The 25,415-nt window shown below is 36.9% G+C and overlaps 1 protein-coding gene across 2 annotated transcripts in view; it reads left to right on the top strand.

Moving 5' to 3' along the window:
* LOC109084659 (E3 ubiquitin-protein ligase TRIM33) overlaps positions 1 to 24,948 on the top strand; it is a 34,428-nt gene extending 9,480 nt beyond the window's left edge. The window contains exons 7-20 of one of the 2 annotated variants that reach the window (XM_042761767.1): positions 2,594 to 2,740; positions 2,904 to 3,021; positions 5,618 to 5,922; positions 6,375 to 6,548; positions 8,829 to 9,038; positions 10,347 to 10,473; positions 15,699 to 15,762; positions 15,958 to 16,108; positions 16,584 to 16,951; positions 18,930 to 19,053; positions 21,021 to 21,095; positions 22,213 to 22,365; positions 23,982 to 24,032; positions 24,224 to 24,948. In XM_042761767.1, coding sequence (XP_042617701.1) covers positions 2,594 to 2,740; positions 2,904 to 3,021; positions 5,618 to 5,922; positions 6,375 to 6,548; positions 8,829 to 9,038; positions 10,347 to 10,473; positions 15,699 to 15,762; positions 15,958 to 16,108; positions 16,584 to 16,951; positions 18,930 to 19,053; positions 21,021 to 21,095; positions 22,213 to 22,365; positions 23,982 to 24,032; positions 24,224 to 24,439 — 2,283 coding nt within the window. In that variant the 3' untranslated portion in view covers positions 24,440 to 24,948. The remainder of the gene's footprint in view (positions 1 to 2,593; positions 2,741 to 2,903; positions 3,022 to 5,617; positions 5,923 to 6,374; positions 6,549 to 8,828; positions 9,039 to 10,346; positions 10,474 to 15,698; positions 15,763 to 15,957; positions 16,109 to 16,583; positions 16,952 to 18,929; positions 19,054 to 21,020; positions 21,096 to 22,212; positions 22,366 to 23,981; positions 24,033 to 24,223) is intronic. The other variant, XM_042761768.1, reaches the window with a different exon arrangement.
* The last annotated feature ends 467 nt before the right edge of the window (positions 24,949 to 25,415 follow it).

Raw genomic sequence — 25,415 nt, 5'->3', positions numbered from 1 at the left:
TGCGTGTTTCAAAGCCAGGCGTGCACTTTGTGCATGCGATCGGCTCGTGATTCGGTGTTTACTGCGTCTCAGAACTGCTCCTTTCACAGTGAATGCAGCAAGCTCTGTTTTTGATTGTTCTGTGAGTTTAGCACGCGTCTGAGAACGCAACGATCACTAGTTACGCTTTTTCACATCAGCATAATTTTCAACATCTTAATGGGCAAATGTTGACAGTGTTGCACTAGATTTGAACCGAGACACGTTTGTAAACCTGTTTTCACAGAAGCTGGAGTTTTCCGCCAAAATAAAAGTTTAACTGCAGTTTCTGCCGAAATAAAAGTTCATAGGTTTATCTCTTTCAAGCAAGGACTAAAATTAACAGACGCGAACAAAGGAAAATTGCCCCCTAACCCCCCTATAGAGACAGAGGTCCACCCACCACAGTCTCACAAAAACTTGTGGGAAACACTGATGTGCACATATATTTTTTCATCTCATTTGTAATGCAAACGCTTTTTCATCATGATGCGCTGGTGAACCGGATAAATAAAATGAAATAAACACAGCAGTCAATCAATCTTTATAAACAAAACAAGGGTTTTAAACTTGGGACTCGTTACAACTTTAAACAAAAAAACTACCTATTTAAAAAATAAAATTTGAAAAGCCCTTTATGCAGAGGCACAGATAATTCAATTTAGATGAAAGCATCTGCAAAATTAATAAATGTAAATCATGTGATGCAAGTATTTCAAAAGTTTTGTTGATAAAGCTGTGTGACTAAAAATAACAACAAGCTTTCAAGATGTCATGTTTGTGGTTTATGCATACTTAACATATGGTAACACAGTTGGTTAATTAAATGATGCATGTATTGAGAGATGAAATCTGATCCTGAGTGGTTGCAGGTGATGCATTGGAGCAATATGGTAATTCTAGATGTAAACAATGATTTGTCTCAGCTGACCATTTGTGACTGGATCACCTTAGATGCATGTTAATACAGTGCTAACAAGGGCATTGTGTTTTTCTAGCAACCACCTTGTGTGAATCTTATCACATGTCATAGATCTTGCAAATTGCTGTGGGGGAAGCTTTACTGAAGGTGTGAATTGGAGCAACTGCTAGGGTATGAACAAAATGACATTTTAGAAATGGATGATGCAAGATAGAAGTATGCACCCCTCCGGGCGCGATTCAACAATGTATCAACATTCGAAGGACAAGTATGACATGTTCAAGGAAGAGTTGGGACACTGAAGACAGATGGTTTGAGAGAGGACAAAATGTGAAAATGCAGCAAATGGATTGCTGAAAGGGGAAGTGCTGTTTGTCAGATACCTACAACACCTTCCTTCATGGCTCAACCCAGTTTAGCCCCAATTGGCACCTCTTTCTGCAATTCACACCAGTCAGTGATGAATCGAGTCCCGCAGATGTCACAGTATTTGATGGTACATCTTCACTGTTCTCATCTTATGACTGATGAAGCCATTCAAGTGTGGCGAAACTTTAAGCAGCAAGAGTTCATGTTTACGCCTGATGTATGGCCCTATGAAATATACTTAAAAAATTTATAATCAAATTAAAAATTTATCAAAATTCTTTCTTTTAATCCATTCAAAGCATGTCTAATTAATAGAAATCATGAAACTTACACAATTTTTAAGTTAATTTAAAAGGTATTAAATTTAACTCCATGATTCCTGTATATACCCTGGCCCTTCTCTGGTGATCTGATCACAAGTGGTCAGCAGAGACAGATGGCTATCTATACCTGGTATAAACTTGTGTCATTTGTGACAGCTTGTGAACAGATTTCATGAGGATTGTCTTCTGACTCCAGACATCTGAAACTACCCACATTTAATTTCCACTGCCCTGAGAGCAGAACAGTGTCATAACGTGCTACTTCACTGCTTTGATGTACTAGCGAGGTGTTACAATGAATAAAATTCAACATTTTTAGAGTTTGTTTTAGATGTATGGGGTGTAAAGTGTGAAAATAAAGTGTGCAACGTGACATACACGAAAACAGGATGTACATCCAAATGTGTCATATTACCACATTGTACATTTCAGTGTTGTTGGAAAATAAAACCGTTAAAATCATTTTCAGTAAACAAAATAAAGCTGTAACAAAATATAAATATTAGTTGACAAACTTTTCAAAAAACAATTTGAAAAAATTAAAACTTGCTTCGGGACTAAATAAATTATAAGTACTAAAATTACTTAAGCAAAAACTGAAATAATTTAAGATAAAAGGAATTAAGTAAAACAATAAAAATGACAAAAGTGCATGCATAACAGAATTGCTAGAACTTAAACTAAAATTTAAATGAAAACTGAAAATATAAAAATAAAAGCCAGTTCTAAATACTTCAATAAAAAAAATTCACTGGTGATTTGGTTGTGTTTTATCTAGTTTTGTTTAACACTAGTCCAGTTTTTGTTGTTCTGGAAACTGATCACATTATCCTGCTTCTCTGCATGTGACGTTAATGGTTTCTGGTTTGGCACTAGCAAGTTCTTCATTTTGAGGCCCAGAATTTCAGTCGTTCATAATATTCTTCTCTTCCCTCTTTATTCCCTCTATCACCATGTAAAGAGTGTGACCAAAGAGAGGAGTATGAAACTGCTCAACCAACAGAGGGACATCAGCATCCTGGCCCAGCAGGTCATCCATGTGCTCAACTTCACCAACTGGGCCATCAGCAATGGAAGCAGCACAGCCCTGCTCTACAGCAAGAGACTGGTCAGCCGCAATGCTTATTTCTCTAAAAAAAACCCACCAGTTTACTTTTCTTTTAGGTTCTGTTTTTGCAAAAGTAATTTGTATTGCAACAATACCAGTTCTGTCTTTGGATATGCGAATTATATTTAAAACAAAATCACTTCCTTCATTCTCAACACTGTAGATCACATACCAGCTGCGTTTCATTATGAAGGCCCGTGTGGACCCAGTACCTCAAAGTAACGGAGCAGTCCGCTTCTTCTGCGACCCCACCTTCTGGGCCAAGAATGTGGTTAACCTCGGTATTGACTTAACACTGACTAAACTTGCAGCTAAAACCTGTTTTTATAGCACAGTGAGACAAAAGGCCCTTTCGCATCAAGTTTAAATTTTGATACAGCAAACATGCATAACTAGATTTTTAAATTAAAGGGGTCACATGATGTTGCTAAAAATAACATTATTTTGTGTATTTGGTATAATGCAATGTTTATGCGGTTTCAGGTTCAAGAAACACATTATTTTCCACATACTGTACATTATTGTTTCTCCTCTATGCCCCGCCTTCTGAAACGCGTTTTTTTTACAAAGCTTATAGTTCTGAAAAGCGAGGTGTGCTCTGATTGGCAAGCTATCCAATGCGTTGTTATTGGCCGAATACTAGGGCTGTGTAATTTGGGGAAAATATCTAATTGCATTTTTTTTTTTTTGTCAGATATTGCAAATGTGATTTGATTTGCGATTTTAATTTTTCAAAGTCAAGCTTCAGCTTAATTTGTCAATAGCATGCAGCACAGTATGGGTATCGTTACCCTGCTGAAAAAAAAACTATAGAAATCTTCACAGAAATTCTTATGGTTTCCATTAAAACAAAATTCCTTTTTGTAGTGTGTTTTGGGCCTTATTCCAATAGGAATTACTGTTGTTCTATTGTTTCCCATCTGCCAGATTACATTCCACCAATAGAATCCATCAAATACCAGTAGACACCAATATAGTTTACATTAAAGCCTAATATAATTCCAAGTATATATAACCCTTAAATCCATTACATTTTCTGTTGTGTTTTGGGAGGGGTTCTATTGTTTTATTGTTTGTTGTTTTTCAGCAGGGAATATTATAATGGTATTACTACTTTTACAGAATTTACTTAATTACTAAATTTCACAGAAAAGGTCAGTTTATTTTGTGCAAATAAAGAACTGTATTACTTCAGTCAATTATTAAAGTATTCTATAGGTTGCATAGGCTGATTTATGAATTTTTAAGCATTTGGGATTTTAAGAACAAGTGTGCTGAATGTTTCATTTAATCCAAGTGAAATTAGCAAAGCAGTTAGACTGAATTTACACTTGTTTTAAACGCGGAGCCAGGCTTGAGTTGCCACAGGTTGCGCGAGTGCATCAAACTCCTCCTTATTGCCAGATGCGCTCGTGGAGACATGCGTTGTGGAGCCACACGCGAGTATAAACGAACATTACGAGACAGACTGCGTGTGTGCGGCAACTGTAACGGCTCCTCCGTGAGACGCGGCAGAGAGGAGCATGTATGTGAGGCATTCAGAGACACAGGCTGTGTGTGCGCTCTTCTGAATTGGGAAAAGCGAACATGCATTATAAACTTCTTTCAAATTAGAATCTGTTGGGGAGATAAAATGTGCAAGATAATGTTCCTTTACTAATAAAAAGATCTAAGACTTTAATTCTCCAATACTCAAATAATAAAAGAAAAACCAACAATTGATATCTTTATATACGCAGCTACCCAAAACTCTCAAATTAATGTTACCTTTTTTGTTTGGTGTCTGTCATTTCTAAGCTGAAGTAATTTCATATTACATAAGTTTTTCTTTAGTATTAATTTACCAACTATTGATCTGACCCTGTAGATGCTATAATCACACACTTTCTCCTGCTTTCGGTTGTTGTTGTTTTTTGTTGTTGTTGTTTTTTTTTAACATGGGCGTTTATGCCGTTGGCTAGAGCAGAGCTTATTGGGGAGAATAGAGGTGCGTTCACTCTATTGGTTAGTAAGGCTGCCACTCAAGGCTGTCAGTCATGCATATGCTCTGGAACAGAGAAATATCACGTCCACATCACAGGCTTTGCGATAAGCAAAACCGCAACGTCTCAAATCGCAATTGCGATTTGATTTAGATTAATCGCACAGCCCTACTGAATACCTCAATCGTGTGACGGAAATGTTACACCCCTTACCATACCGTGATGCCGTCTCCCGGAGTGCCGAGTCAAAACCAATGAAACGCATTACAAACTACGCTTTTGAAGCATCCAGTGGGTACATAATTACTGATTATACTTATACTGTCTTTTTACACATTGCTTTGTGTATCATGCCACGTGAACATAAAACCATTTGTCTGCATTTGTGATCGGAGAAACGACAAGTGCTACTATACACTGCTCAGAACTCATATTTAAATCATCAGTGGCAAATGCTTTAAATATGAAAACATACTTACAGGAGTCAGAAAAGCATGCATTAAAGGTTCAGGAAACAGTCCTCCGTTAAATGCATTGCACACACAAAAATGTTTGGGTTGTTTAAACAGGCCCCTGCATCTACGTCACTGTGTTATGCAAATCTGCCCAACGAGTCTTTTATAAAGAATATCTCTTTGGGTCTGAGACTTTAGTCTTTGCAACTTTAGGGACCCTATCTATTCATGAACAGCTTGTAACGCTCCAAAGAGAGAGGAAAACTTGAAATCGCATCATATGACCCCTTTAAACATTGTTCTTAAATATAATATTACAATTTATTTAATTTTAATATTTTATAAAAAATTGTGTCTGAAATATCATACTACAATGTTTTTTATATTTTTATATTTAACAGTATATGCATTGATGCCTTCTCTACTTTTTTTTTGTCCAGGCAATCTGGTTATTGAAAAAGTGCCACATACAGCTCCTCCTCCCCAAATGATGGTCAATCAGCAGATCTCTCCCAGTCACAACCACCCAGGTAAGCACTCAGGACAGATCAACCTGGCCCAGCTGAGGTTGCAGCACATGCAGCAGGCTGCAATTGCTCAGAAGCACCAGCACCAACAGCAGCAGCAGCAGCAGCAACAACAACAACATCAGCAACAAATTCAGCAGCAGATGCGCATCGCCTCTCAGATGTCCCAGCATCCCAGACAAGGAGGTCCATCACAGATAACTGGTATACAGCAACCGGTACGTTAGAGATTAGATCTTTCCTGCTTTCCATGCATGTCTGGTTTATTCTGGTGTAGCTGGCGGACCAGTATAGATGTGCTGTTTAACTAGGAAATCTAAAAAAAAGCTGCTGAACCTGGTTGACCAGCATTGTTTTTCAGTGAAAGTTGATGACCAACGAGGTCTTGCTGGTTAAGCTTCATATTTGCCTTTTTAACATTGTTAAAAAGTGGTACATCTTGTCTTTCAGTGTTACCTCTCTTCTTGAAGTTTTTTCCTCTTCCTCAAAAAAGGAAGATTCATTTTTTTATATAACCTTACGGTTTGTTCAGAATGTGTGTCAGCAGAATTATATTTTGTTTATTCTTATAAATATTATATAACTTATAATCATCCGTGGTTATTCCTGATTGTATGATTTGTTCATGTAAGGACCAGGTTGCAATTTCTTCCTCTGTCTCTCTTTTCAGCCACCAAGGCTCATTAGTATGCAGGCCCTCCAGAGGGGTGGAGTTAATGGCTCCTCCCACATGTATCCACCTCATCACCTGCGCATGGTATCAACGCAGAACCGCATGACTTCGGCACAGCCTCGACTCAACGGGCAACCATATCCTATGATGCAGCCTCAATTACAGAGACAGGTCAGTGCAGAGAGATCAGCAGGTCATATAGCAAAACCCCAAATTTTAAGATGTCACTCTCTTTTCTTTCACTGTTTTTGTTCTCTATTAGAACAGAAGAAATGAAAGCAAAAGCAATATATATTTTATGTTATTTAGGGTTGCAAACGGCGAAAAAGTTCTGGTAAATTTCCAGAACCTTTCAAAAATTTCAGAAAGTTTCCAAAAAATTCTGGAAATTTTCTGCCTCATTGCAAACCTAATTTTATTGTGTCTGAAATCTCATGCTACATTATTTTATATTGTATTTTTTTTTCATTTATTTTTTTATTAAGCTATTATTGTGATTTAATGAGTGAGCATTTCTGTTATTGACACCAACAAAGCATGTGACAGGCTCCTGTAGGTCACATGACATAAACCCAATAGGTGTGTTCGACTTAGCGCAGTGCATGGCGATTAGAAATTTTGTCCGACTTGACAAAAGTACTTCAAGAGCGTTTCGAAAGCAGGTGGCTGATTCAGCCGGCACAGCTATTTCAGAGCGACTGCAGGAGTGCTGATGACAACACAGCTGTTTCACAATTGGCCAAATTCACCACATGACAACGGTGATGTGTGTTTCGGGTTTATTCTAACGTATTCAATTCCAGTACTCCTCACAAATCAGTGTTTTTTGAACAGTAAAAGCTTTTTTTACTGTAGTCACAATGTTATATTGAGTCACATTTATCAAAAACACTGATAAAAGCATATTTACCCCCACTTTATGTGTATTTAAATAGCATATGTTTATGTTGAACTTGATTCTTGAACAGATGGCGCTGTATTAAGCAGTATATAAAAAGTGTTTCTGTTGCTCATGAAAATGTTTCTGAAACATCTGTATATTTGACAAATATTGCATTTTATTCACTTCATCTGTGATAGAGTATGCAAAAACCTCGAGAATGTCACTACGGGGAGCAGGAAGTGGCCGACTTGACGTCTCTGCTTTCAATTCCACCCCCGACTGCAAGCGGCTACTCTCACCGATCAGTCTATGCAGCGCTGCATGAAGTCGAACACACTTAACAAATAAACCCAAGATTGGAAGCTTTAAAGGGATACTCCACCGCAAAATGAACATTTTGTCATTAATCACTTACCCCCATGTTGTTCCAAACCCGTAAAAGCTTAATTCGTCTTCGGAACACAATTTATGATATTTTGGATGAAAATCGGGACTCTAGACACTCCCACATACACCCAAAAAAAAAAAACAGTCAAAATCCACAAAAAAATTAAAAAAATCATCATAATAATACACCATCCACCATCAGTTTTGTCAAATCTGAGCAGTACGCATGTGGCGTACGCTCTTCTGTGTCAGCCGCGCTACGCTGATGCGCTGTTTTCTTTCAAACCAAAGTGTAGATGGCAGATGGAGTATTCTGACGATGCTTTTCATACTTTTCTGGACCTTGACACTGTTATTTATTTAGCAGTCTATGGGACAGTCTCAAGCCTCCCGGTTTTCATCTAAAATATCTTAAATTGTTTTCAGAAGACGAACAAAGCTTTTACGGGTTTGGAACGACGAGTTTGGTAAGTGATTAATGACAAAATTTTCATTTTGCGGTTGAGTATCCCTTTAAATATGAACAGTGATTAGCTATGAAAAATATTTACTGCATTCTAAATGACAGTTTGTCTGTGGTTAGAAACTATATAAGAATTTTATAATCATTATACAGGACAGTAGTACATCTGATATATGGAAATGTGTTTTTATATAATTTTATATGATATTTTTGTTATTGATATTTCTGTATTTTTGAAATTTAATATTTTAAAATGTATGAATATACATATTCATAAAATAAACATTTCAGATTTTTTTTAATTAATCAATGAATAAAAATGTATGTTGTTTAATAATTTAATCAGTCAAGTGTAACAGTGTCATCATTTGAGTAAGTAGTGAGTAATATTAAATGTTCAATAGTATGTAATTATTTCTTGGCGCTGCTCACACATTGTTCTTATTCACACTGTAATAATATTTATAAAAACATTCAATGTCTTTAATATAGAGGCTTAGGGTAAAATGCTTTTCAGATGTCAAACTGGATGTCATTTTCTTTTCTTTATTTTTGGTTGAGAAAAAAATTTGTGTTTATGAGACATTTTTCTTGCCTTTTACACAGGACTAATATAAACAACAGCATATTCCACATTCAGAGACAAGTAAATTTACCTGCTGTATGAAAGTATTTTTGCCATTTTATAACACCTTTCCCTTTTTTCCCCTCTTCATAGCACTCTAATCCTGGGCATGCTGGGCCCTTCCCTGTGGCGTCGCTACACAACATTAGTGCTGCCAACCCCACCAGTCCCACCAGTGCCAGTATGGCCAATGCCCACATTCACCGTGGCCCCACTAGTCCTGTTGTTGGCCCCATAGAGCTCATACCGTCAGTCACCAACCCTGAAAACTTGCCCTGCCTGCCTGACATCCCTCCCATTCAGGTAACTTTACTATTGCATTTTCTTAGACTGATGGCTCGTTTTCACTGAGCTGTACAGTTCAGTACAGTTCAGTACATTACGATTCGGTACTGGTAACCCTGAACAGGCTTGTGTTTCAACTGCCAATAGTACCCTTACTTGGTAGGCGTGGTGTATGCCAGAAAGTAGCGATTGATGATGAACCACGACAATAAGCACAACTCTGCCTCTTTTTGTTAAATGTCAGTTTTAATGAACAATAAAAGCCATTATAAAAGTATAAGTACAAAGTATAAGAGGCTTATATAAGAGGCAATAAAGATAAAAGCAAACAGTTCACACAGATGTATGTTACAAAGTCAGCGCTGTACTACGTTAAAGTTCAAATTAAATATATAAAGTTAAATATAACTTTGTGCTCAGCCAAAACGATATGACCAGGAACAAATAATAGATTCATTAGACCACGAATGCCAGTTAAATATGGCCAACCCAAAACGAATTGTATCTCACGTTTAATCACTACAGAGACATCAGAGCCAGCGGCAAATGTCAGAAGGGCTAGCCGAGCTAAGGCTAAGGTTGAGAAATGGCTATTGTCTTTGTGAAAATATAAAATGATAAAATACACGGTTATATGTTTTTGTGTTTGCGCACTCTGATGTAAATAAGCCCAACACTCATGGACAGCAGAGCGGAACAAGTAAAGGAGAAGCTTTATTCCCTTGTATCACACAAAAGTGACGATTCTAGACAACCAATCGACATTCTGCGGTGAGTTTAGCTCCACCCTTTTGGAACACTTTGCTGTGCTAGGTACCCCAATGGAAGGATACCAAAAAAGTGTTGCAGTACGGTTCGCCATTTTGGTACCATTCACAACTTCTGACAGTGGAAACGGAAATAATTGTGTACCGTACTATACTGTACCGAACCGTACCGTACCGCTCAGTGGAAACGAGCCATGAATGTCAGATGATTAGATGTTGTGGTATGATTTAGTAGATATAAATCTGGCCTGGTAACCCAAAGGTTGTAAGTTCAAACCCCAGAGAGCATAATCATGAGGATACAAATCTAATAATTGGGTGGAAATGTAATAAAGGACCTAAATATAATAACTTCTGAGCCTAAATGCAATAAAGGTTCTAAACATAATTACGTTTAAGGCACCTAAGGCAACGAGACAAAGACAGTCCCTATGCATGGATCTGCAATTATTGTTCTTCTTATAACAGACGCTTCCTTAACTGAAGCAAAATTAAACAAAGCTCAATGGAATTAGAGATCACGTGTTGCAAAAACAAATTTTGGTTTTGTAATTTTCAGCTTGAAGATGCCGGTTCGAGCACACTGGATAACATCCTCAGTCGATATATTTCTGCTAGTTCATATCCTGCTGTTGGTCCCACCAATCCCTCACCGGGACCTTCTACGCATTCTCCAGGATCTTCAGGTACTTAATTGGTGAATTTTTGACATGACTTGTTTGGCTTCCAAATGAAATATTCATGCAGATTAGCATTTGGTATATACAATATTTATATATATGCTTATTTATCTCAGTACTGTATGGCATAAACTCCTACCCAACTGTCCCAAGTTCAAAGGCTGTGCTAGTTGCCCAGCACGTTAATGCCTGCTCAGTGCCTCTGGTTCCTTGTGGCAAAGTCCCCCATCCAACCATATGCACCAACCCTGGGGCTCAGGCTGCATTAACCCTGCTAGCATCAGTGCCATATGCTACTTCACCACACAACCTTATGTGCCAATTTCAACAACAACAACTTCAGCTAGCATATACACTCACCTAAAGGATTATTAGGAACACCTGTTCAATTTCTCATTAATGCAATTATCTAATCAACCAATCACATGGCAGTTGCTTCAATGCATTTAGGGGTGTGGTCCTGGTCAAGACAATCTCCTGAACTCGAAACTGAATGTCAGAATGGGAAAGAAAGGTGATTTAAGCAATTTTGAGTGTGGCATGGTTGTTGGTGCCAGACGGGCCAGTCTGAGTATTTCACAATCTGCTCAGTTACTGGGATTTTCAGGCACAACCATTTCTAGGGTTTACAAAGAATGGTGTGAAAAGGGAAAAACACATCCAGTATGTGGCAGTCCTGTGGGTGAAAATGCCTTGTTGATGCTAGAGGTCAGAGGAGAATGGGCCGACTGATTCAAGCTGATAGAAGAGCAACTTTGACTGAAATAACCACTCGTTACAACCGAGGTATGCAGCAAAGCATTTGTGAAGCCACAACACGCACAACCTTGAGGCGGATGGGCTACAACAGCAGAAGACCCCACCGGGTACCACTCATCTCCACTACAAATAGGAAAAAGATGCTACAATTTGCACAAGCTCACCAAAATTGGACAGTTGAAGACTGGAAAAATGTTGCCTGGTCTGATGAATCTCTATTTCTGTTGAGACATTCAGATGGTAGAGTCAGAATTTGGCGTAAACAGAATGAGAACATGGATCCATCATGCCTTGTTACCACTGTGCAGGCTGGTGGTGGTGGTGTAATGGTGTGGGGGATGTTTTCTTGGCACACTTTAGGCCCCTTAGTGCCAATTGGGCATCGTTTAAAAAATGCCACGGCCTACCTGAGCATTGTTTCTGAGCATGTCCATCCCTTTATGACCACCATGTACCCATCCTCTGATGGCTACTTCCAGCAGGATAATGCACCATTTCACAAAGCTCGTATCATTTCAAATTGGTTTCTTGAACATGACAATGAGTTCACTGTACTAAAATGGCCCCCACAGTCACCAGATCTCAACCCAACAGAGCATCTTTGGGATGTGGTGGAACGAGAGCTTCATGCCCTGGATGTGCATCCCACAAATCTCCATCAACTGCAAGATGCTATCCTATCAATATGGGCCAACATTTCTAAAGAATGCTTTCAGCACCTTGTTGAATCAATGCCACGTAGAACTGAGGCAGTTCTGAAGGCGAAAGGGGGTCAAACACAGTATTAGTATGGTGTTTCTAATAATCCTTTAGGTGAGTGCGTGTGTGTGTGTGTGTGTATATATATATATATATATATATGGATATATATGTATATATATATATATATATATATATATATATATAATATATATATATATATATATATATATATATATATATATTTATATTTATTTTAGGGCTGTGAATCAATTAAAATTTTTAATCTAATTAATCACATCCTTTTTCTGTGATTAATCGCACACTTCATGAAATTAAGCATAGACCTTTTATCTTGTTTCAAATGTTTGTTTTGTCATCATTTGCTATATCCAGCAAAGTAAACCAAAAGATTGAAGGGTGATTCTCAAAAATCTGTATTTTCTGCAAGCTTTTTTCAAGATAAATTTAGATCTCCTTCCAAAAAAGGACACTTAGAAACTCTAAAAGGACACAAAAGAACCAAATGATATAAGGAGCCCATACAAGCACATATGAAATAATTTTTTACATTTTAGATAAGCCTGTTTCTGATAAGAAAAGTTGCAATATCCAACAGGACCACATGGAGATGCCAAAAAAAAAACTTAAACCAATCGAGTGCTGACTGCATATACTACAGTACACGGATTAATTCCGTATAACTAAACACAGCAACATATACATGACAAATCAAAACATTATCGTGAATGTGTGTGGAAACAACGTGAATGTACGGAAATGTCTGTACCTGTGCATAAATACAATGTGCGATCAGTGCATCAAGAGCCCTCATGCAAGCATTAATATAACGGACTCATGCGTGCTTACTGTACGATTCCTGTATGCCACCGCAAGTCTTTAACTTGGTTGGTTTTACCTTGGTCTCTGTTTTCTCTGCAATTTCTGATGTAATCAGCCTGTTTTCCTTTATATTATCACTGTTTTAGACGGATTGTTTGAATGCATCCGCTCAATGGCTCAGTGGACTGAGAACTTTCCCCGGAGTTTAGCGGCATAAAATAATCTGATCGCAAACAGAGAAGCAAAATTGGGTTAAAGGGTTAGAATAGAAATTTTGCTTCAGTAATGTTGCAAAAAATTATTTTATAGTATTGTAAAATTTATCTCATGCGTTAACGTGTGTATGTATGTATGTATGTATGTATGTATGTATGTGTATGTGTATATATATATATATATATATACTATATATATATATATATATATATATATATATATATATATATATATATATATATATATATATATATATATATATATATATATGCGCACATTTCACCATTATTAATGTTCTTAACACAATTATACCATGATTGTGCACCATAGTTGTTATTGTTACCTAAAACTATTGAAAATCATTTTCAGTAATTGAAGTAAAATAACATAATTATTGGATTGAAAAAAAACTGAAATAAGTTCAAGTAGAAGTACAAAATATACTAATAAATAATAAATAAAAGAAAATGAAAAAGCACAAAAAAATTACTGAAATAAAAAAAAATTAAAATATGAAAACAAAATCAAATTTACAATAGTAATAAATACTGTTATATTGCAGAAATATTAACACTTTTTAATATAAGTCACAGTAGCACTTTTTATTCCAAATAAGAACATTTTAAGGAAAAATGGGTTGATAACAGGTAATGTTTTATAACTTTTACAAAATAACTCAGCCAACCCACACAGCAGATTTAAAGGAAATGTTTTAAACATTTTTAATATTTAAAATATTATTCATATCTAGGGTTGGGAACCGAGAACCGGTTCTAAGTTTCGGTTCCGAAAACAGTTCTGGTGCGACACGTGACCAAGTGCTGTGAGCAGCCTTGCTCTGATGATTCGGCATTTCCCATAAAGTTTGTCACAAACCAAATAACAGAAACGCCACCCTGCCTCTTTAATTACTGAGCATATTGTTTCCAATGACGCGCACTTCACAGACGCGCTGCGTCGTGTCTTTAACTGACGAACACGTTTCCCAAGACTACGCGCACTCACGCCTTTGATAACTGTGCACGTTGTTTTGTCTGACTGTACATGAACTGGCAGCGCACAGCACCTGTCGCCACTAAATGACATTATATTTGTCCCATATTGTCATTAATATACATACTGACTTCAACTTGGACCACTAAATAAATAGACTGCTATTGTTCTGTAAGTATGAGGGTAGATTATTTAGTGTACAGGTCATTTCAAGAGTGATAAACAACGTGATAGAAAATGTTTATTTTCATGCATTTTAAATGTTTAAAAATGTGGAAACCACTCATTGCATCACAGCATCTCCTGACTGCATTATTATTTGTAAAATAGGGGCTTTATGGAGTGTGTCGTAAGTATAACAGTTTATATTTCATTAATTTAAGGAAATGAACAAGTGTCTTAGCCCTCAAGGGACTATTTGGCCAACCAGCTTATTCCTGCTTGAAAAGCAAAATGTTATTGATAGTGTAAAAAACATCTACTTTGAAGCACATGCTGATTGATGGACTAGCATTACTGAACATTACTTACTACCTTCCAGCAACACTACATTCAGTGAAGGTAAAAAACATAATAATAGTTAATTTAAATGTAACCAGAATCGGAACCTGAAAATTTGTATACATTGCCAACCTTTAAATTAAGTTGACAGTAAGTAATAAACAGTATTGAGTAGTTGAGTATAGTGCATTTTTCCTTACCACTATTTTTTTAATAGTTGTTTAATGATTTTAATGGAACCGGAATCAAAACAGAAACCGAAACGCAAAACCTCAAACGAACCCCAAAACGTCTAAATACACACAACCCTACCCATATCATTCTACCCATTTACACAAAGCCTTAAATTAAAGGCCAATTCACACTTCAAAGACAGCATTTGTTGCTGTTGGTCGGGGTTTGTTTTCTCTCGACTGATCATGATCAATCAGCGTTTGTTGGGTTGTGTAATGTCTGAGCAGTGTGATATGATTTTCCAACAAACGACAACAAACTTGACGAAATCTGACCTGGCAATGAATCGTTGCCATTGTGATGCGCATACTTCACTTAAAGCAAACTCTACCCACGGCCACTTTCGTTGTATTCGCCATCTTTTCAGGCGAAGAATGACATGCAAAGACATTAATAACAGAAATTTTGGATTGTGGTTACAGGATCATCCATTTTTTCCTCTCAGTCAGACTTACACCGTGTCTGCACCGGAACAGTAAACTGATGCCTCATTTTATTTATGATGTACTGACAAATACAAATGATTTTCAGCGGTCGCTTTGTCAAGTCCAGTGTTTAGACAGCCTATAGCTGTCATGGTGTGAAGTTTGTCAGTGTCTGTTGGGGCAGTGTGAACATGACTTGTTTGTTGGCGTTTGTCTGTGGGGTCTGAACATTTGTAAATCATTTATATGATTCAAAGTGAGTACTTATGTTTGTTAAATGCAATTTCTTATGACACTTAATTGGCATCCAGAATTTCATGTTCATGTTAGAAATAACCATCGGAATATATTAAGTTGATTATTTAGCAGCTTTACAAAATTCTGATTAATTTAGCATTTTGTGGATCTTGGAAATTGACAAAGAATATGCATTATTAAAACTTAGACTCTTGTATAATTCAAGTTGGTTTTTGCCCTCAGCTGTAACAATGTCTGCTAACTCGTTTAATTTTCTAAAGATTTAATTCTTTTAACACTCTCACTGTGTCTCTTTCTCTCTAGGTTTATCTAATTCTCACACTCCAGTTCGTCCATCCAGCACGTCAAGCACTGGCAGTCGGGGCAGGTCAGCATTTGCATTTTTTTGACCTTGCAGTAAATTATGGTTTAAAAAAGACGTTGTTTCGGTTCTTTAAGTAATATTATTTGCAGAAATATCACCAGTTGTTAATTATAGCTTAGAAACTGTATATCCAAACGAAGAGACATTGCATGAAAAATTATTTGTGTCTTCTGTGTTTGCTTATGTGTGTGTGTTTAGTTGTGGGTCAGCTGGTAGACCTGGAACAGGGAACACGACAGTGGACCAGGTGAAGGTCAAACAGGAACCGGGAGTTGAGGAAGAATGTAGCTATTCTGGAGCAAACGTCAAACCAGAACGTTGTAAAGATGGCAGACGGAGTGCTTGCATGGTATTTAACTTCAGCTTACAGTTTCTTTTTTTCATTTAACCACTTTTTATTGTGAGACAGGCTGCAACACAGTTGTAGTATATGCAGTAACTGTTGCGTTCTTGTAACAGTATAATCACAAATAATCACAGAGTTATTTTAATTAACATGTACCTACAATAGGATTAGGTATAGGGTTTGTTGCTTGTAATTATGCATTAGATTACTGCTATTACTATAGCAAATACATGTAGCATGTAAAGAGGACACTGTAAAAGAGATTATTTGCAAGAAAAATTTGCCAAAACCTAGCCAACGTTAATTGAGAATGAAAGCATGACTTTTGCCTGTAGTATCTTCCTTCATGCCCTTGACAATAAAATATGAATAAAACGTTTTTTTCTTCCTTCTGGGTCCCAATAGATACAGTTTGATACAGTTTGTTAAATACCGTACAATGTCTTTCTTTTGTTGTTGTTCTTCTTCCTCAAACCAGATGAGCAGCCCAGAAGAAAGCGTTACTCCCCCTCTTCCTGTCCTCGGCTCTGTCTCCACTGGTTCAGTCCAGGACATTTTAAGAACACTTGGTGAAAATGTTAAATCTGAACCACAGAGCAATGAGCTCTCATCTTGTACGAACCCAAACTCCAGCGCACCTCTAACCAATGGGACCACCGAGTCAAATGGTAGTCAGCAAGTGAGCACCGCTAACGCCAACAACCAGACCACGGTAGGAAAAGAAGATGACCCGAACGAGGACTGGTGTGCCGTGTGTCAGAATGGAGGAGAACTGCTGTGCTGTGATCGCTGTCCTAAAGTCTTCCACATGACCTGCCATATCCCAACACTCAAATCTTCTCCCAGGTAAAGAATGTGGCTTTATTTATACAGATGACGCAACACATTCAGTTTGGCCTTAATGGTGTTATTGTGTAGTACGTCTGAGCTGGTACCTGAAAGGTTTTAGGTTTGAACCCTACAAGGTGCAAACCGTGAACTAGTAGCAATGTGTTCTTGAGCATGGCAAATTAATCCTAGGTGTCTGTCATTTTGCTTAAAAGCAGATCTTTTGCTATTCATTATCTAAATATGGAAACTGTCTGACAGGAAATTCTGATAAAAGCTGATTGTATTTATTTACATCTTTAAATTTACTAATCATGAGTGACTAGTAGGGCTGGCGATTAATCAAAATCGTCATAAAATCACGATTTGAGCATGCGCGATTTCTAAATCGCTTTATAGCACGATTTTCCGCGGGCCCGACCTCCCGCAGTATGCTATCCGATCCAATCAGAATGCAGCGTGCCTAAATGGAGTGCGAGAACAGAACAGACTGGCCATTTGCCTACGTAACTCCAGGTTCACACACCGTCTGTGATGTGTATTCTTTCCGAGCCCATGTTAACGGATCAGAGCGTTCACACAGCATGCAGAAAAAGATGCGAAAGATGTGAACAGAAAATGTTAGAAATAGAAAGGTGCGAAAATAATCAATATCTAGCACATGAGCATAGAGAGAGTTGTGAGTGCACAGGACGCAGTTTGAGCGAGAGGAGATACGTTTTAAGTGTGCGCACTCTCTCCACACGAGAGCAGCATGTATCTGAGCATGCGCGTCTGATTTTGTGACAGAGCAAAGGAAATCTGTGTTCGAGCGGAGAGATTCGCGCTCGCACATTATTTTAATGTGCTTTCGCGTTACAGTAATGCGCTCTCGCTGCTGCTTCTGAACTGCATACACATACTGTATACGCATTGCAAACGGAGTACATGTGAACCTGTATAATGTATAACAAATATATTTCAACACCTGAGGCACCGCTACAATGAGCTCTATGACCAATGCATGGCAAAAAAGGAAAAAATCTAATTTATTTATTTATTTATTTATTTTGCCATGTGTCTAGACAGGTTTTTTTTGTCCATATCGCACAACCCTAGTGACTAGTATTTCATTTTATTTTATTTTTAGATGTCATCTGTAGCATTTCTAATTATAAATGACTAGTTTATTTTTTTAAATTATCTAGTAAATTAATTTATTTTAAAATTATTTTATTTTAAGGTTTTTTATTTATTTTTGAATTAATTATTAATTTATGTATTCAGTGTGTTTTTAATTTATTTTATTAGTAGTATTATTTGGTTTTTAAGATGCCACCAACAGCATATTATTTTATTGAAAATTTTACATGTCATAATAGCATTTCTATTCATAAATGACCTGTTTTATTTTAATTCTTTATTTTATTTTATTTTATTTTATTTTGAACACCTATGACAAATTGTCATAATTTTCTAAGATTCTACCAGTAGCATTTCAAAACACATAATCTGTTTTAACCATTCGAGTTGGCACATTTGGTGGAATGAAACCAAGCGTACTGATCGCACAGTTACAGTGCCAATGGGGTTAGCACAGCCTTAGTCCCCTGGTTGGTATAATATACATTTTTAATTATACATTTAAAATTAATACAATTTTTATTAATTATTTTATTTTTTATTTTTGCACAACTTGTTATACCTTGCAGTTATACTTAACTCAGGTAAACAAAATGAGTACAGAAATAAATAACTGCCCAATTTGTTTAGAGGTCATTTACATATTGTAGTCATAAGAGTTCAGTAGCATAACTGCTTGTAGGTCAGTGAGAGGGTGAAAAATATTCTTGAAAACCTAAATTATGACTGTTTGTGGTGCCAGAAACTTTGACTAATATTTATAAAGGGACTACAGGGTAAACAAGCATTTATGGTCTGTTCCCTTTAGGCTTTAAGACTTTAATTCCTGATTTTTGTGTGTTAAATTATGTGTTGTACCTTCTTTCTGCTGCAGTGGAGATTGGATGTGCACCTTCTGCAGAAGTCTCATAAATCCAGAGATGGAATACAACTCTGATGACGATCCGCCCAGTAAGAAGGACAAGAGCGAGATGGCAATGAGTCCGGAGGACCAGAGAGTGAGTCACACTGAGAATCAAATCAAGTCACCTTTATTTATATAGCGCTTTATACAGTACAGATCTAATTGACATGGTCTCCGCTGACATTCAGGGCTGTAGGGCATCTTTAGGTGCTGATCCACTATCTGGTCTGGATCTGGGTGGATACAGTGACCTCGGAATTAGACTGAAACAGACTAATATTAGTGTAGATGTCATTCCTAATGAGATACTCAAGGTATATAGGGTGTTATGGGAAGTGTTCCTGGTTCCGATTGACCTAATTAATGCAGCTAACAATCCTTTCACGGATTAGAATTACAGAAATGTGATAGTCATGTTATGTGTATGCCAGGTTAAAGAGATGGGTTTTTAATCTAGATTTAAACTGACAGAGTGTGTCTGCCTCCCGAGCAAAGCTAGGTAGATTGTTCCAGAGTTTGGGTGCTTAATAGGAAAAGGATCTGCCTACTGCAGTTGATCCTGATATTCTAGGTATTATCAAATGGCCATAGTTTTGAGATTGCAGCAGACTTGAAGGACTAGGGCTGGGCGATATATCTAACGATATAATGATGCGCATCTAGTCAGTAAATCTGGTTCCCTGATTAGCGCTAAATTGCCATCACCTGCTTTCAAATGGAGCGGCATTTAATAGACAGAGCCGTAGTTCACTGACAAGCTACGCAATATCGCGTTCATTATCGCAGATGTATCGCCTTCGATAATGAACGCGATATTGCGTACCTTGTCAGTGATCTACGGCTCTGTCTATTAAATGCCGCTCCATTTGAAAGCAGGTGATGGCAATTTAGCGCTAATCAGGGAACCGGCTTTACTGACTAGATGCGCATCATTATATCGTTAGATATATCGCCCAGCCCTATAATGTGGACTATAATGTGATTTGAGCTGGCTCAAGTACTGAGGAGCTAAACCATTCAGGGCTTCATAAGTAACTAGCAAGATTCTAAAATGTATATGATCTTAAATAGGGAACCAGTGCAGAGTTGACATAACTGGGCTAATATGATTGTACTTCCTGATTCTAGTAAAAACTCAGCTGGAGTTTGTTTAATAAGCACGTAGTGCAACCACCCAATAAAGCATTACAATAATCTTAACTTTGAGGTCATGAAAGCATAAATTAACGTTTCTACATTTGACATTGAGACCATAGGTCGTAATTTAGATATATATTTTAGATGGAAAAATTCGGTTTTACAAATGGATTTGAACCATGCCAATGCAATTCCACTAATGCCAACAGTTTTGTAGTCTACTCAAAAGAATGTTGTGGTCGATAGTGTCAAACACAGCACTAGGATCCAGTCGCACTAATAGAGAAATACAACCACTATCAGATGATAAGAGCAGGTCATTTGTAACTCTGATGAGAGCTGTCTCAGTACTATGATATGATATAAGTCCTGACTGGAAATCCTCACAGATACCATTTCTCTCTAAGAAGGAACATAGCTGATAGGATACCGCCTTTTTTAGTATTTTTGACAGAAGTGGGAGATTTGTGATTGGTCTGTAATTCTAAGTTGTGTTTTTTTTTTAATAAGAGGCTTAATATCCAATGTCATTAATATCCTAATGACATTGACGGATTAAAAATATTCAGAAGAGGATCTATGACTTCTGGAAGCAAACAAACACAATCATAGTCAGAAAATGAGTGAAGTATGGGGAGCACATAGTACTTTACCTCTAATTGGTAGATTGGAAAATATAAATTGCTTTTATGAGGACTTTTGTGTGATTTATTATATTCCAATACTACATACCAGACACTATATAATGTAACATACCATAAATTATACGCAGTATATTGTGAGACAGTAATGATGTTTGGCTCTAAAATGTGAACTTGAGTGACCCAGAAATCAGATATGATATATAAACCTCCACCACAATTTCTCATTGCACAATTGCAGATTGTTAATGTCTCTTCTTCTCTCCTCTTCCTGTATTTTTAGCGTTGTGAGCGTTTGCTGCTGCATGTGTTTTGTCACGAGCTCAGTACAGAGTTTCAAGAGCCTGTTCCTCCATCGGTGAGTTTCCTTCAGGCCCACAATATCCTCAATGCAGACATTTCTGATGAAGTGTTCTTAAAGGGCAAAGCTCAGATGTATAATTGGACCATTGCTCAATATTTAATTGCTGCCTCTCTGCTAGGTCATTAACACTATCGCAATAAAGCTTCTAAAATAGTAACATCACTCACATGTACATCTGTAGTGACTCCAGTCATCTGTTTTCAAACATGCATTGAGCCTCTGGGCCATTTCCTGCTGTTATTTGTCATAGCAGGCTTATGATTCTTGTGTAATTACTTTATTGAGTGAATGCAATAATGCATCAGGCTGACGGATAATGGATTTCGTATTATATACCCTCTCACTTTGCTCTTTCGAGACTACTTCACTTCTTTCTGCAGAGCATGGCTCTGTTCTAAAACCTAGTGGGCTGTCCTGCTGTCTACCTGGGGACCTGCCTTCTAAGGCAGAACGAATTATGTCATTATCAGATTTTATTACTGATATGAAATATGTTATTTAAATGGTGCATCGACAAACAGATTTCAATATTTCCTTATTAATAATATATAGAAGCTGTACTTGCATGAATGGTGGGCATTACTAAGATGGCAAATCTAGATATCAGGCAAAGCTCTAAGTATACACAACTAGAGAGTGAAATTTTAATTTTCTGTATATACTCTTAAAATGTTTGTTTTTTTAATCATAATTTCCCTTTTGAGCTGAGCAGAGTTATTATTTATATACTATTATAGTAGTAACATTTTGAATTGGCTTTGATTTTTCAATTTTTATTTTAAATTTAGTTTTGGTAATTTTATAATGTGCTTTTGTCATCATTGGTTTGTTTATATTTGACTTATTTTTATTTCTGATTTAGTTTAGTTATTTTAGTAATATCATTTCTAATGTTTAAGTTTTGCATGTAACATTTTATTTTCATTTCAATGTGTGAAATAGATTTTTAATGGCTACCTCTGCTTTTGGCTAATACTGATAAGTGCTTTTTAATCAGGATGCACATATAAAACCTAAAAATGTTGAGTCAGTGGGTAAATTATTTAGTTTTGGAAGATATCTTCATGTTCAACATTATAGTTTTAATGCTGAAGCCTTGATTTCTCTCCAGGTACCCAATTACTATAAAATAATAAAGCATCCGATGGATTTGACCCAGGTAAAACGGAAACTCCAGCGCAAACATCCTCTGCATTACAAGAGCCCTAAAGAGTTTGTGTGCGACGTACGCCTGGTCTTTAGCAATTGTGCAAAATTTAATGAGGTGAGTTCGGGGCATGTCTTTAACCTGTGTGGGGGTGGGATGGAATGTTGCATGTAAGAAATGGGTATTTGGAGAGTATGAAAATACACTAAAGCAACACAGCATGAACACGTGATGGGCTGCATGTGTTCACTGCCTTATTGTCATCAGTACTAACTATTAAAATAATGGTTTCAGTCTAGCTGAGCATTAATCAGCGGCTGGATATTGAGCTTGTGTTTGTTGTAGGGCTAACACACTTTGTGATGTTTCACGACATTGAAGGGATGTTTATTTAATGTTGCACACAGTGTTTTGGTATGATACATTTGATTATTGTTCAGTATTTTTATTTGAACAATAAAAATGACAATCAAATGCATGATATGAATGTCAGTTTTGCAGTCTTCACTCTTTCTGACATTCATTCAAGACCCCATGAAGCAAACGTGACGATTGCAAGTTTATGCATTTCCTGTTGATAACAGAAGTTTGGGTGGGTTTTGATTTTATTTTATTTTTTTAAAAGGCCAACATGCTTTAATTTCATGTTTTGTTAGAAGTGAGTTAATTTGATCAGCTTTTTACACTAGCATCATATTGGTAACTTTAAAGCAAATATACATGGAGTAAAAGACACAAACTTATCATGTCAATTTCATGGGGTCTTTAAAGTGTGTATGTAAAGTGTACGTTAAGTGTCACTGAGAGAGAATTATAGTTTTTATTCATATTTTAAATGCATTTTTATATTTTCCATTATCATTTTGATTATTAGTTACAATTTTTGCAATTTTGACATTTTTAATAGTTTTGTGATGAAAATGGTATTAGTTTTAGTTTGTAAACTATCATAACCCTGCTAATTTGTGTTTAACACATTTTTTACAATTAAGTTGATGCGTGCTATTGACGACAAATCTCAGTCAAGCCAGTAATTTTACATCTGCAGTACTGGATATTATAAAGATTTTTCAGCTGCTATTTACCGAAGGATGTGTACGTCCACTTCAGGTATTTCAGTGGATGGAATTGATCTTTTTGGGGTGTTTGTGTTCATCACAGTGGCCACACACAGTATGCTTGAAATTTACAAATAGGGTGTTTGTTGTGGGGAAAATGAACAGTAGTCAAATCCTCCAAAACACCCACATTATGAACTGTAGCACTGCCATTGTGATGATTTCATAGGGTTACTGAAATGTTATTTCTGTCTGAAGATGACTGTAAAAAGTGATAGACATTTTACTGTCTTTGCAAAACTTGATGACTGTGTGGCATTCATGTCAAAGAAGCACGGTATTGTGAACAATTTTTTAATTTTCTGTAATTTTTCCATCAAGTTTATGTCAGTTGCATTGAGTTTGGGTCTGTCAGCATTACTGGCAGTTTTCTTTTTCATTTCTAAGGCAAATCCCCTTCTAGTTTTCCTTCTTCATGAATAAATAGAGGCAGTTTGCTAATGTCTTCTAACTGAAAGGCATTTATTATGAGCAAACTAAAAAAATTGTGCTCCTTGGACATTTTTAAATACAGATGAGGCTGTGTCCTCACTGTGTGGATGGTATAAAATCTTTCTTCCCCCTTTTGTTTTTGTTTTGTTCTTTTTTTTTTGGTGGCGTCGTTGCCCTTTTTAGATGTCTCGAATAATCCAGGTTTATGATGAGGAGAAACAGAGTAATGTTCAGGTAAGATGTTTTGTATACCACACTGATAGGTTCAGCAGTGCTGGCACTCAAATCTGCCAAAACGGGAGATTTAACCCTTTCTGTGCTTCTCTCCTCCTCCTCCTCCTCCTCACCTGTTCATCTCTGGGCATGCATTTCACCTGCTCTCTCCTCACATTTCCACGCTCTTTCCCCTTTCCTCCCTCTCCTAGGCCGACTCGGAAGTGGCAGAGGCGGGCAAAGCCGTGAGTCTGCATTTCGAGGAGAAACTGCTGGAGATTTTTCCCGACCAGACGTTCCCAGTAGTCTTGGAGAAGGAGATGCAAGCGGAGGCCGATAAGGATTCAGAGGACTCTGACGATGACTTCGTACAACCGAAACGCAAACGCTTAAAAGTGGACACCGAGAAGCTGTTGTACTTAAAGTGAAGGAATGAGGAAACGTCTGCGAGAAATAAACTGTCTTCCTCAAGCTCAGTCTTATTTTGCTCTCTGAATGGTGGGATAACGCTGGAACTGATGCGATTCAGACGCTTCGTTTATTTCATCTTCTCCCAAACCCTGACGATCCACTGTACAAACTGCGTGAGAACTTATAAACGTGCATTGTGGATGTTGACATCATCGGAGGATCGACGAATGAATTGTTGGGTGTCGATGAAGACACTTGTACAGATTTAAATAGTCTTGTTTTGGTCAGATTTAGTAAATAACATGTTTTTCTTTTTTTTTCTTAAACTATGAGTTATTATATTTGTAAATCTATTGTGAATGATACTTTATAAATGATACACTCATCTCTCCCTGCTGTTGTATGATAAAGTTTATCATATATGGCCCAACTGTTTCCTTTGCATGTGTATTTTCTTATTCCTACAGTTGAAATCCCTTCAATAGGGAAAGTTTGATCTTTATTTTCAATAAAACGGTGACCTCTGGATTGTTGAAAAGTTTAATCGTAGCTCGAACCTTTAACCTTCAGCTCGAAAGATGCATATTAAATGGGTGTCTGTGCCACCTGACAAAAGCCAATACAAAAGTACTTTCAACAAGCATTGCTTATTTCATTCCAATAATGTAAAAACTACAGTCTTGCCAGTGTTACGTTTAGAATGGTAACAGCCTTAAATGTTGAGTAAATGTTAGTGAAATGTTTTAAAATGCCTAATTTGTATTTTTTTTTATTTTGAAATCAGACCAGTGCAAAATTTTATCATTTAAAAAGGCAGTGTTATGCAATTATAAAAGCCTCATTTTTATATATATAAATAACTTGCTGAAAGAAGTGGCATACATTTAGACAAGTCAACTATATAATGAAGGTAGATTTAAACTAAGGTTGAAACACGTCAAGGGTAAGTGTCAGACTGAGGCAAGTTGTCACACATGGGTTTTATAGACATTT

Source organism: Cyprinus carpio, chromosome A8, assembly GCF_018340385.1.
Source record: "Cyprinus carpio isolate SPL01 chromosome A8, ASM1834038v1, whole genome shotgun sequence".
In the NCBI taxonomy this organism is placed as follows: Eukaryota; Metazoa; Chordata; class Actinopteri; order Cypriniformes; family Cyprinidae; genus Cyprinus; species Cyprinus carpio.
Note: the sequence above shows the minus strand (reverse complement) of the source record. Positions and strands in the feature narration are given on the sequence as shown.